The sequence below is a fragment of the Typopeltis vanoorti genome, chromosome 1 (genome assembly GCF_054136105.1).
Source record: "Typopeltis vanoorti isolate ZY-2024b chromosome 1, IOZ_Tvanoo_1.0, whole genome shotgun sequence".
NCBI classification, from domain to species: Eukaryota; Metazoa; Arthropoda; class Arachnida; order Uropygi; family Thelyphonidae; genus Typopeltis; species Typopeltis vanoorti.
This window is the reverse complement of record NC_143549.1, coordinates 109,010,160-109,024,938: the sequence shown is the minus strand read 5'-3', so window position 1 is coordinate 109,024,938 and position 14,779 is coordinate 109,010,160. Positions and strand designations below refer to the sequence as shown.

The window sequence follows — 14,779 nt, the reverse complement described above, 5'->3', positions numbered from 1 at the left end:
ATTAATCAAAATTTATACGAAAAGTTATGAAATAATGAGCCATACAAAGAAATACTTATGCTATGTAAGTTTTTTCCCCTAAAAGTTTAGCATTTTAAAAATATAATCATCATGTTTTTATTTAAAGTAAAAAAAAAGTATTTAAATAAAAAGAGCACAACCAAATCTCAAATATCCACTAAGATTCAATTCTGCGTCACATATTTTATATTATAATCGATGGATTTTGATGTGAAATGTACAAAACTGTAATAAACAAAAAAAAAGTGAAATAATTTTGACTAAAATCAGTCCAAACAAATGCAATCCATAGAACGACATATCATATTGTCATTCTAATATTTTAATACATTTACATTATTATCTGATCTGTGAACAAACTTTATCAGTGGTGATCTTTATAATTACCTGTTGAATCTGTAACATATTGATTCTACAGAGATTGACTATTTTGTTCCTTCCCTCCCTCTCCAAGAATAAATACCTGTTTGTAAAGGATGCTTTCCTGCATTCATCAAGAACATTGCAGGGAAGCATATTTTATTAAAATTAAACACCTGGGCATTGTTTGGGATGTTTCGTGTACCTGAATGCTTTGGAATACTTTATCCTTTTATCGTTAGCTCTTCTTTGTAAACATGTTAAGTACATCAAAATACGATAAACAAGTTAAAACAATATTACAGTAGGATTAACATCATTTAAAGAAACTGATTCCAGAATTAAATGAACGGTAGCTTTTCGGATTTTGTAGAGAGCTTTATAAGTGAGACTGGTTCTAATGATTCGCATAAAATTAGAAAATTAAAAGTTTTCTTTCCGTAGTGGTGTGTGTGTGTTGCAAGCAACATGCTATAATGATGATCATGCTTTGCCTATTCACGGTTTATTAATAGTCATATAGATAAAAATAAAAATGTTATTTGTTCAAGATACATGACAAATTTAGGATTACTTAAAGCTCAATCGTATGTTACTATACTCTAAATTCTGTTTTAGTTTGGAGGGGAATGAGATAGTGGTTCGTTTCTTGTAATCTGAAAATCTTTCAGTATTATCCAAATAACACGATACAAGTTCCATGTTCTGAGATCTGTGAATGGGTTAGTAAGCTACGTGATCGTATCCCAAGGCGGACAAGTACTTAGAGTAAATGATCATTTTGAGTTCTGTATTTATTTATCTATATTTTGCAATGCATTTAACATTTGCAATGCCAAATTTTTACTGCTTAAATGCGATAGAAATGTTTTTTAAAGACTTGTTTCCTTTCCAATTATTTGACAATATGAATTATGAAGAACTTTTGGGAGAGATATGGTATGACATTTTAAGTTTCAAGCAGTTGCCATAATTCACTAGTTTTTGAATCTCATGTACATCGAATGTAAATTCTGTAATTCGCTTTCACTTCTTTCAAAAATAATGACCTTTCAAAATTTTGCGGAAGCATTTAAAAAACAAAGACATGTTCCAAAACATTTGCTGAATTGTTTCGATATTAGTATTTACACGTAATAAATTAATTCTAAATGATAAATGAATGCTAGTTTCAAAAGCGGGAGAATCGGAATGACATCGGGTTATTAACAACACAGTTCCCCAATGATCAATACATCCGTTGATTTTTCTATTTATGTTTTCTTTTCTTTAATATTAATATAATTTCCAGTGTCACGTGAATTTGTTTCAGTTAACTTATCTATATTTTCTTTCGTTTTTTTTTTCACCTGGTAAATGCATTTTGTGAGGCAAACCATTCAGTAGCTTAATGAACAATGGACTGGTCGTTTAGTAACCCAAATTTGTTCTTTAATCGGAATAGCAGTATGTACAGAGAACGTCACAGTAGCAATAATGCTAGACACATGAGAAGAAGAAGGGTTAGATAGCAATATACAGCACTGGGGAGGTCGAGGGAGCGTTGTGCTATACAATGACCACCGAGGAGTGGCTGTGAATATGTTGGGGTGATATCTCGTTGTGCTATTTGTTCTCTTTCTCTCTCTCTCTCTCTCTCTCTCTCTCGCTCACTTTTTTCTCTCTCCCAAGCATTAAGACCTACCAGAGTCTTATAGCTGCCTTAGATTCTCAACCTCAAACGTGCACACCAAAAGATTCGGCCATCTTTAACGCGTTTGTGCAGTAAGGAAGCCTCGAATTGGTCCGTAGGGATAGGCGATGAATCACCACACTAGAGAATGTACCGATATGTACAGAGGCTACGTACAGTCGTTAGGAATGCAGAAAACAGTCTGCCGTGTGATTGTTATATTTTTACACAATGTATGGCCTGTAGATGGTGTCTTTCGGTGATGGACAAAGATCGTGGGAACTGGAGTCACTGCATTCACCATTTAGGTCTAGTTGACCTTCGGAAGAGCGGCCGCAGTCTACATCTCCGATCTCAATTTCCTCGTTGACCAGGTCGCTGGTGCCGCAGTAGGACGGGCTTGGAGCTGTCGTCTCTTCCGCAACGCTGGAGGAACTTCGTTTGTCTTCGTCAGCTGACGTCACTGGTTCCTGGCGTGGCTTTTCGTCTGTCCGCGATTTCGACTCCTGCTGGGCTTTCTTGCTTCTTTTCCACTTCATCCGGCGGTTCTGAAACCAGATCTTTACCTGCAACAAAGCAGAGATGTAGTCAGTGACGGAAGAGCGAAATCCGACACGAAAGCACTTAAAATAATAGTTTAGTCAGTCCAGGAGAGTCTCCGAATTCAATTTTACCTACATTTTCACCGAGTACTTGTACATCCGTTTACCGGAAAACAACTCTTACTGTATTTTTTTCACATACTGGATCCGTCAGGTCGAAACACGTGAACCATACTCAGAATAAAACCACTTAATTATTAAATGTAAGGCGACATCAATGAATTTTCAGATGTACTTTAATACATAAATGTCCAATATTAGTTTGGAACAAAGTAAAAAAAAAATGTTGCGCTTATGACAGCATAAATCTAATAGCATCAAACCTGAATTTATGATTCACACCATGATATTAACCTAGCGTAACTGTACAGATCATCAAAATAATAATCGAATAATTAGGATATTACATTTTTATTTTGAAGTATACAGTAATTACTTTATTTTCTCTTCATTCAGATTTCCATAAACACATAACTTAACAACAAGCTGTTAGTATATTATTCTGAATTTATTGGTGAGGTAGGTAGATATTTTTATACCCCATCGGAAGAATTTTATGAATTAATAAAAAGTGTTTTTATTACTTCTGATTTACACGTTAGTGATTATGCTTTTACTGGTACACGCATAATCACTAACGAAATATAGACGCACCCTCTCTCTCTAAATTAAATAAAAACTTTTTTCCAACAGAGGCACATTCCAACTGAATGTGCCTCTCAATTTAACTTTAATATTAGATAGTGACGTAAAATCTAAATGCATCATTCACGTTTCAATTTACGTTATAAACATCTCTCTGATATTCGGTCATGTACTAAATACAATACTTCTTGATCTTGCAAGTAGCATCGAGAAGAAGTTAAGAGGCAGTGCTCCAGACGTTCGCTACACGTGGCAAATGTTTAATACTTAGTTTAGGTATTTTTAAGTGCAGATTATTCTTATACATACCATATGCCTTATAACAGATTTTAAAGAGACCTAAGATATATGTTGTACAAATTGTACAACAGTAATATATCTTATAAATCAAAGGACAATTTGTACAAGTTTTATGTTGTCCAAATTGCCCCCTTAATGTTAATTTTTAATTGTACATAATTCATACTACTCAATCTACTTCAAAGCTTCTAGTGGAGTATTGTTGGAGAAATGTACTGAGGATACATGCTTTGAATTAAAGCGCATAATCTCGAATACACTCCATTATGTTTATAAAAACAGCATTAGGCTATATTTAACGAAGCGTAGCAGAAAATATAGTTTGTCACCGCAAATCTGACACAACACTTGCTCTCAAGTTCATATTTTGGTATTTCACGGACAATAAACAACCACTATACTTCATGCCCCTTTGCTACTATAATTCCGTGCAGTTGCCATGGAATTCTATAAATAACAGATATATAGAATGCGGAATATATGTTACCTCTGACAGTTTCTGTCAGAGATAGCCTATGATACATTTTGACAGATTTAAAAATTGATGTTATTCCTTGGTAAACTGATGTACATTTTAAATTTATTCTTCATTTAAATGAAGGAAAACTAATAGGATTTCTCTGTAAGTGTTTCAACAGAAACAGAAATATCTAAAATTTGCAACCCATATTTTAAGCAGCCGAAACGCACATGCACATCAAAAATTTTAAACTGTTGTGTTTAGATTAATTAATCAATGTGTTATAATTTAGAGCTGCATATGTGGAAACGTTTGAAATTTTTAAATCACAAACTATAATTCAGAAATTTTCGTGATTTATGATTTACACAGTGGATTCTTCTTTTTTTTTTTTTTTTTTTTTTGTATGTAGATTCCAACCAGGAAATGATGTAAATCTCTACTACATTAATACGAGGGCGACTACAAGTCAGATAATTCAAAAATGCTGTTCTAGAGAGTGAACATAAAGCTATTTCAAGCCGACTGGGAGGGGGGGGTTCTAAGAAGAAGAGCCATAACAAACTCTGACACCAGAGGACGAAAATCGTCTTCCGCTAGTTGATAACATAGTTTTTAAATCCATGGTTACCGAGGCAGAGGTCTAGTGGATAAAATGCAGACTGAAATTTATCTATTTAACTTTGCATACAGCTGTTTCATTGTGAATTCTATAATAAGCCACAATAAAGGATAGACTCTATCTCTCTCTTAGTGGTTATAACGATTAGTTAAATGCATAGCAGATTTAACATTTTTACAGAATAAACAGAATATTCATAAGTCATATTTAGATTAATAAAACGTTAAAGAGGAGGTCAATATTTTTGACTTTTATTACTTGCTCACAAATGCTACTGTTCACAATTTGTGTTTTTCTCCTTTCAGAAATTATTTCAGGTGATCAAATTGTTCACGCAGCTAATTATTATCTCAGCAACTATGGTAATTAAAACAAGTGTGTGTGTGTGCGTGCGTGCATGCGTGCGTATTCCTAATTAATCGAATGATATATCAGATTCTTCCAATCCTATATGACAAATAAAAGCGTAGAAAACATTTTAGGTGTACATTTTAAGGAATTCATACTTTTTGTTAGCTTCTTTTTCCGTTAGTACACATATAACGTCCCTCTCTAGCCAGTTATTCATAAATGTTATTAATTCGGATCTTTACTAAAATTTCTCGACAGATCATAATGTTGGTCTACGATCTGTGTTTAGTCTCAAAAAACTGAGCAAAAACCATTCAGCATGACAGTTAGACGCTATAAATAACAATAACTAAACTGAGTCGAGTCTATTGCAGTTAATGAATGCATTATTGCAGTTAATGAATGACGTCGCTTCATTGTTTATTGATTTATCTAAAGAATAACCAATCAATTAAATCGACAAGGATGTAAGAGTCGTGTAATATCAGTCATATAGTTTCATTAATAGCTGATAATATTAATGAAGCTTTAGGGAGGATTTGTGCTAGTCGAGTGATTTAGTAAGAATTTAAAATCTTGGTAACTCTGACCCATTGGGAATAACTCTTTTATATCTTACTAATAACTCCCGGTGGGTGGTCAGATAAACAACTAGAGATCACTTCTATTTTCTGGCATGAGTTCTTGTTCAAGAGGGAAATACATCCTTTCAGATCATTTCCACAGCTATTCTAGTGTAAAATAGATTAATATTGATATCAGAATTATGAAGATGAATAAAATTAATTATAGATTGAAAACTGACGTAATAAAAGTATCGTAATATGTGTGTGCGCGTGAGGTACACGCTTTTATACATTCAAAGTAAAGAATAAAATTCAGTAGTGGCTTATACAACGCTCAGATCTTAATATGGGTAAAAAAACAATCTATAAAAGGCTAGAAATAGACACAAAATGGGCATTTTTTTAATTATTTTTTGTTGTTGTAAAAACAAACGAACTAGTAACCGTAGTGAACAGATAATCTACAAAGCGTATTTTGTGGACTATTCCTACAAAATGAATTAATAATCTATAATTCTAATTTTTGTAAAGTTTTTATAGACCATGGATATATCACTGTACATCTTTCTTGAGGATATCTTCTAGCATTTCAAGTTGAATTGAACAAGAAGTTCTAGATAATGAACGATAACCAATAACCTACAAAAATCTAATAACACGAGAGAGAGAGAGAGAGAGAAAGCATTTCCATTTCCTAACCTTTTAAATGTGTTTACTGAGACATGGGGAAGAAGTAGAGAGAAATAGAGAAAGAGAGAGAGGGGAGAGAGAGAGAATGGAGATGTTATCGTAAACATTGCGTGGATGAGTAACACACGAATATCTTTTCTTGGAACATTAAGTTGTCCTAACTAGTTGTCTGTTCTTTGTGTGCAGCTACACATGAGGGAGGTGATCTAATTAAGAAGAGAGAGTGTCGGTTTTGTACAATTATGTAACTAATCAAAAGTACATCAGCAACGCTAAACGTCAGTTCCTGTCACGCTGTTCTGTCGACAATTTCACAACGTTTAATTAACTCTATCTATTCGCTGCCGGTCTCAGAGAAGAGCAGTACAATAAAATAAGATCTCGGAGCAGACTTAACTCGAAGAGGCGCTGGGATGCTCGAGACAATGATTATTGGCTCTCATTGTCTTGCATCAACTGTGGAAAATTAATCAATCTAGCCAGTTCGTCGCATTTAACTTAATCAGCAATCACACGAGGAGCGTTGGCATCGCGCCAAAAATTTAATTTACACAAAACGTCCAATTTATTACAAGCATGCCATCCCGGGAACTGTAATCAACAGCGGGAGGACGTTGTTCCTCGCGCTATAATTAAAGAATGACGTCGATTCTTGCATGTTAGGCCCTTTTTCCAGTGTTGTTTGGCCCCGAGGACAATGTTTAATTGACACCCGTGACAAACGTTGGCCGTGCCGGACGGAGATACAAGAGCCACCGGTGTGGATTGTGGTCCCGACGTCACGACAGGGGGAGCTGCTACTGTTCTAATGGCATTTTATCTTTCCCGACCAGGAGGCGATGAATAAACAGATTTTTATTAAAGTCGAGGCAAGGAAATTTTCTTTCGAATTACCGCCCGTCTTGCGACTTTTCTCTTTTGTTCGCGCGCCTTCCTAACGAACTTGCTTGCTTTGAGCTTAAGTTATTTTCGAAATGAGCTCGGACTTAACCCATCACTATTAACCAGTGGCGTGATGAATTTAGCCTAAAGCGAAGCAATAGGAGTCTACACACTTTCCACGCACGTGTATTTCTGCTCGGTTAATCGAATGCGTGTGTGTGTGTGTGTTGAGCAGCATTCCTGTTGTTTAGATGGAAGAATTCCTCAGCTTGGAATACGAGAATTCCCCCCCCCTCTCTACCCATTAAGTTGTGCCGACCGAAGCAGATTGGTATGTCATCCCGTGCGATCTCAGCATTTTGTCAGTGTGTTAGTTAACCACCTTATTCGGAAAGTTCTAATTTTATTAGTGAAATTAATTTCGTGAACAAATTTAACAACAAAGCCGAAAAACTTAGTGGAGACAACTACACATGGAGACAACTTGTGGATAAAATATTTCTTGGAGATGGTTTGCGCTCTCTCTCTCTCTCTCTCTCTCTCCCTCTCTCTCTCTCTCTCTCTCTCTTGGGGGATGTTGATTATCGCACCCTCAGTTACATCATAGTCTTAAACATCAATTCAATCTACCTTTTTTTTTTTAGACTTTAAATATTTTGTTTTTGTTCCGAACAAATATTTGCACCGCCCTCTTTTCTAAGATGGATGCTGCACAACAGTTACTACAGTCAGTTGACGATATGTTTACAGTATCAGTGCGTTATCTGACGAAACATAGGAGGCATCCTTGTGTACGTTCTGTGAAGGAGGGTATCACTTCTGTCGTAACGTTGCAAGATTTTATGAACGAAAAACAAAATCTTCAGAATGCTTTACTTCTGAAACTACCCTGTGTAATTATAAAAGAAATATTTTCATTAATGGCTTTCCTAACTAACAGATCAAATCTCTGTTGTCACCGTGCCAATTAATAGTAATATTCCAAACCGTTCAGAAACGAAAACAGATGTACTATTCCTAAACACATAAACTTTGTGTTCAGGAATAGTACAGGATTCCTTCAAATGAATTTCGGTACTTTTAATGCAAATATTTTTCAAATTAATTTCTCAATAGTTGATTTTAAAAATATTTGATATAAGATCCTTACTCAAAGAGCTTTGTACACCAACTCCATGCTGGTTAGACAAGATTTTTTTTATGATTCTGTACAAAGAGAATTTAGGCGAACTTATCTGATTATAATATATATCAAGCGTTGGGATAGCAAATTTAAAGAAATTGCCAAAGTTGAGAAATTGAAATGGCACAGAAAGTAAAGGTTCTCCAGAGACATGCTCAAAAAATAGTGCATTTGTGAGACGCTTTTACGAAGTCCAAAGATGTTAACCACTTTCACAAACTGTTCATAAAGTGCTTCAAAATCTCAGTATAAGTCCGATAAATTGCAGATCCTTCGCTATTATTATTGAATCTAATAGACAAGTCCATTTTAAATTCGCTATGATTGTGCAAAGAGATAGAACTAGAAAACAGTTTCTATACACGAATGGTATTTTAGACGAAGCAACATTCCACATTTTGGGAATGTAAAAAAAAAAAAAACGATACAAAGAGTGGAGGTTCTAGTTTATCCACTGAATCTTTAGACTCTGAAAGAGCTACCTTGAGATTCCCGGCGTGGTGTACACTTCCAAACATTAAAGTGCTAGACCCATTTTTTTGTCTTTCAGGGAAGGGAAAACAATAAGCAATACTTTTTCCATATGGTAGAAAATTACGTTCTTTGATAAAACGTTCAAGATGCAAATAGTCATTTAATTTTCCCGCTATACGGATATTCCATATTTTTTGGAACTTTGTGGGACAAACTTTAGATGCTCATTTCCTGATTTGGAAAGCATGGAATCAGTTTCCTGGCCACCTCGCAGTTCAAATCTTATATCTCGTAGAATTTTCTATGGCGGACACGTAGAGGTAAAATCCACATTCAAAAGTGAATTTACTGCAAGATTTAAAAGACAAAGTCAGAGATATATCGTAGCCGATATCCAAATACTTCAGAGCTCACGTGGTAAGAGCTAGGCAACGTTATAATTGTTCACTCCAAATAATAATAATAATAATAATAATAATAATAATAATAATAATAATAATAATCTGAATTGTTCTGTATCACCAGTCAAATTGCTGTTTAAATGAAATCTTGATTTGACTGTGTATCATTTATGTGAATAATAATAATAATAATCAGAAGAAGAAGAAATATACTCCAAATGTCATGCATAACATTTACTACTTCCGTATTTTAATTTTTTTCCCAATAACTACTTTTATTTTAAATATCGACATTTTTCGTTGGAAAATCTATTTTCTTATTACCAATGGACCCTAAATAAGCTGAACAGCTGGATCTAGAATGCATTGCAAAGAAATCAGAAACCATTTTCTTTAATAACTCACTCCAGAGCTTAAAAATCAGATTCTCTATCGTTTTCATTTTTTATTCAGTTTTTGTTTTCTAACGCAGTTAATTCATCATGTGATCACAGTTATTTTTTGAATTTTAAAACCATGATGTCAGTACTTATGAATAAATAATACTAATAATGATTATTTTTGATGCGATTTCCATCCACTCAAGGTAAGCCTAGAGTACATCAGCAGTACCATGGATAGGTACTCGACCACGGCCAAACATGGAACTTTCTTTCAAATAACTTCAGGCCTGCAATTAGTACGGAGATCTCACACCACACATTAAAAGATCTACCATCAAAGGATATTCATAATAAATCCATAATGCTAATTGCATCTTTATGTTAACAATACACACTAAAACCTAGGTTTGTTTAGAAAATTAAGAGAGAATTAGATTATCCGTATGGACATAACTAATGTCGTGGGCTTTAAGTCTGGGACTGTTATGACTACAATTTTCGAGAGAGAGAGAGAGAGAGAGAGAGAGAGAGAGAGAGTGTGTGTGTGTGTGTGTGTGTGTGTGTGTTCCTCTTTTGGATTTTATAATAAATATTCGTTGTTTAGATATGATATTCAACAAAATGCCTTATTTCATTATGCATTATTTTTTATAATGGTTTTAAATTATAATGATTTTGAAAAATATTGAAATGTATAATATATTTACTAATTTAATCTTTCGAATAAAAATTTAAAGATTATATACTATTTAAAACGACACTTAGGTGCTTTGCACTGTAGGCACCGTACATTATATGAGTAAATAGGAAAACTCAACTAAAAAATAGGACTCTTTCATAATTCTAAAACAGAGTGTTTCCGAGTGAAACTGCTCTGAATTTCAAAGATATGTAATGGCACTTGATGAACAGCAGAGCATTTTAATAAATGAAAATTAAAGTACGTATATTGCTTGAAGTATTATAAAATACTAGGCTTTATCTTGCAAAACTAGACAGATTTAGTCTCTTCGATTGGAATTTATGTGTAGGATATAAATTCTTTCAAAATTGCAGCAGAAAGAAAAAACAATTGTTTGTTGGTGACTTTTTTCTACTAGCCTCTTACATGGACTTGGCCGAATAAGAAGAGATAAGATGAGCGAAAGTAATCCTCTTTTAAACAACTGATTGGTGTTCCATTTCGAGAATGGGAGAAAGCTATCGGCATTTGCTTTCGTACCGGAAATTCTGTAGCCTTTGCTACAAAAAACGGGAAAGGAGACCGAAAATCACTAATGCTGAACAATCGGAAATGGATCCTCTTATTTATTTCTCTTGTACACTCAAACAAAATAAAATTTCAGAGAATGGATTAGAAATATGAGGAAGGAATGCAAAATTAATTATCAACTTTCCAATCATTGGAAAATTATGCCTGATTTCTTAATGATCACATTTTCAACAAAGCAGAATTCTCGTATCTCCGGTTACAACAATCATCACCAGAAGGAAAGGTGTTTTTTTTTTTTTTTTGAGCACCTGCAACGACGAGCATCAGCAGCATTGATCCTTTCTAAATGGCCTGAACAGAGATCAGTATTCAGGTCAGACTAACAATGCGCAATGAGAGTGGATATCGTCTATGAAGAATGCTTTCCTTGTGTGAATCGATTTATGTCATGGGTGGTGTCAGGTAGAGTAAATTGTTATATGGGGATGAGTCTACCTTTACAGAAGACTCCAACAATCTTTTTGATCCTCGGTCTATTCTTATCCCGCGATAATTCTTTCTATTGTTTCCTTGCCAATGATGGTGTGCAGATTATATGCTCACAACTTCACCTGCACAAAACTTGTTTCTGCATGTGCCTCCTCTTTCTTTTTTAATTCGATGAATTATAGCTATTTTAGTCATATTTTTACAACCTCTTAGTGTACATAACTTACACATAAGGAATTTATTTGTCGAAAAAGATCTATTCAAATTGTAGCTGAGACGGGAAAAAAAACAGCTCATAGCGCTGCACTAAATTGCAAAATACTGCTATCAGAGAAAAAAAAAAAATTAATCATCTTTTATCCAAAAGGATCGTGAAGTTCATTAAATTAATTTTAGTACAATCAGAATTGTTTTAACGTAATAATACATTACAGAAACTGATTACTATAAACTCTAATCATTCGCGAGAAGAGACACGAAGAGATCTGCATTTGTGTGATGAACAGTCTACGTTTGTACTATAAAATAAAAAGCACGTGTTCAAGATTACATAGAGGATAAAATGTATTTCGTGTACTGACAGTTGCACTCAAAAAAGGGGAGGGATGGAGGGTACCAGGCATAAAACTGAAATGTGAGTACTTCAGTCTAAAATGTGGAACCTTGATCTGCAATTAATTTCCATAAAGGATGCAAATATTTTAAGAAAGATTTCGGTCACGTGCTTCATATGAAACAAACAGCAATTAGGTGGTCTTCGTAAAAAAACAGTAATTAAATGAATTAATGCTATCATTTTTATAGAATATGTAAAAAATAAATGCAAACATTCCATTTGTAAGAGCTTTGTAAAAAAACAACAACAAACAAACGCATTTTCTTGACTTAGAAATAGTTTCCCACGATGATTACAATTCGTATACTGACACACGTCCAGCAGATGTGCAATTGGTCACTGTTGACGGAGATGGTGGTGGTGGTTGGCTAGATTTCAAGCAGGGAAATTAAGGCTACGAAGTATCGGTCTACCTATCGTATCAGAAGTGATAATGAAGGGAGATCGCGTTTACGATCAATATTTTGTAATCTCACTACTGATGGTATGTCTGCTGATTATATCAGATGTCTTTGTTTCTTCTTCTTTTTATTAACTTGCATTCAAAACTATCGTTTACTCTCGACAACTAAAATCCTCAACTCCTATAATGCGATATTTCTTAAAAGTTTCCATGGTAACATAAAAATATGCTTGAAATCTAAGCCAGTTTAACCATCTGTTCTTAATCCAATGACATTTCCACGCAGGGGCAACATAAGTAGAAACTGAAATCAGGTAAACTCCCAACCACGAAGTTCATGTATGATACTGTAACCCATTATACATTTAAGTACTGTGTGAGCTAAGGGATTAGTTTATCCGGTTTCCCTGCTCTAGAGATCAAACATCGAACCACTTCAGTCCTCCAAGTGGTGATCTCGCACACTAGATGACGATTTTCGTCATCTGGTGCGAGATACTACTTAAAGACCTTCACTAATATACATGACCCAGTGAGTGTCAAACCCTACTATTCGTGTACAACGAATAGTAGGGGCTTTCCTCGTTCCACCCTCAGTAAGGTGTGGGTGTGTTTATGTATGGAGAGAGAAAGAGAGATGAAGATAGATATTTTGCCTACCTAAACTCGCATGTTATTATAGAGTTATTCTCTTTTAAAGTGGATCAAAAAAAAAAGATAATTAAATTTTAAATCTTCGGATTACTAAAGATTTATTTTTATTATTTTTTTTACGTGATAATGACACCATACGATTGCAAAGAAATATGATGTTTACTGTGTAAATTGTGCATAGCTATCCAGCATATTTTTTCCAGATAACACACACACACACACACACACACACACACACACACGGTTATCTTTAATGGCCAGGAACGAAGCTTATGCAGATGAATCTCATCTCTCCGTGCAGACACTCATCACCAACTTCAGCTCCAGCCATGACGACATTTCGAGTCTGTACTCGGCGCAGACATCCACAATGCTGGAGCGTTAACTCCCCATCACTTAAAGGGAGTTTAAGCCCTCGCTAGGGAAGGTCTAATTTACCTCCCACCTACAGCAGCAGGAGGCAGTAAACAGACGAGTACTTTGCGAATTAACGTTGTACATAATTCGACTGGCTCGTTAAGTGTTGCTACTGCGTTTGCCAAATAGCGCGGGCATTATAAACCGCCATTACGCCGCAGTCGTTACGATCGGCGGCTTTTCTATAAGTCATTTACATAGGTGTCGGAATGGCGAAATCAGTCGTTACTGTGGGAACGTGGAAATCGGCTGCTAAACCAGTCGTAACACACCATCGTTCGACGGATAATTTTATATCTAACGTGCGAAGCCGTTTTTCCTCTAAATATACATGGCACATCTTATCGCTCCCTCGAGCACCATTACCGTCGAGAAGCGACTCTCCGCAAGCATCAGAATAGGCATCGCTTGCCGCATCAGGCAGACCAGATGGCGGGAGTCACGCAGGTTCTTTGTTGCGTTCTTCTGAGTACGCTGGTTGTGAATAGAAACCTGTGGTGACCAATGTTAGCAATGGAGCTATTAATATTATTTTCCTGCGCCTGCCTTCATTACATGCTCGTGGAAGCGTTGTTTCCGACTGCGATCCACTCAGGAGCTGGAGTTCATGCTAGCACCGTCTAAATGGTTTATTTCTAATGTATTTGCTTTTAATATGCCGACTCTTCCAGGCGGAGAACAAATAGAAACACGTAATGACAAGTTACTAAGGGACCACTGTCCTTTTTTCTTGACCAGTGGAAGGAAGAATAGGTTACGCAAGTTAAAGGTGAATGTTTGAATATTTCTAGTAATGTTCACTGCCTGTTGGTTACTCTGTGTTTAATTATGCAGATAACTTGTCATTTTCTCGAGCTCAGTTTCCGATGTTTTATTTGCTAGAAACATTACTACTATAATACAAAAAAAAAAAAGGCAATACATTGTTTCACTCGAGGTTTGTTACCTTAGCAACTGCACATTTAACTTGTATAATAGCCATTGTTGTGCAAGTGCCTCACTTGAAGAATGTGATGAATTATCTTCATGTTGATTTCGCAGTAAGCCACTGTTAAACAAGGAGCCAAAGTTTGCTCTCGGTGACAAAACAAATATCACAGATCGGTGACTATGACTGAACGTAAGGTAACCCATATTTGAACAACATCATGAGAACATCGTGTTGTTAAAGCAACAAAGGTACATTTACCGAGTATTCTAAGGAGGAAATCCTTGCATTCGAGTTTGCAGTTCTATCTCTTCATTCTTTATCTGTCAAATATATATACACAAAATTATGCGAATTTTAAACACATGAACTACGTATTAGCTAGTGATAGGAGATGTTATTCATATTTACACACCATTACCATTGATGGAAGAAAGGTTGACAAGA

The 14,779-nt window shown here is 35.2% G+C and overlaps 1 protein-coding gene across 1 annotated transcript in view; it reads right to left on the bottom strand.

Annotated features, from left to right (window-relative positions):
- Positions 1-2,047: 2,047 nt before the first annotated feature.
- LOC150110304 (uncharacterized) overlaps positions 2,048-14,779 on the bottom strand; it is a 154,249-nt gene continuing 141,517 nt past the window's right edge. The window contains exon 3 of the mRNA XM_090392726.1: positions 2,048-2,619. Coding sequence (XP_090248852.1) covers positions 2,278-2,619 — 342 coding nt within the window. The 3' untranslated portion in view covers positions 2,048-2,277. The remainder of the gene's footprint in view (positions 2,620-14,779) is intronic.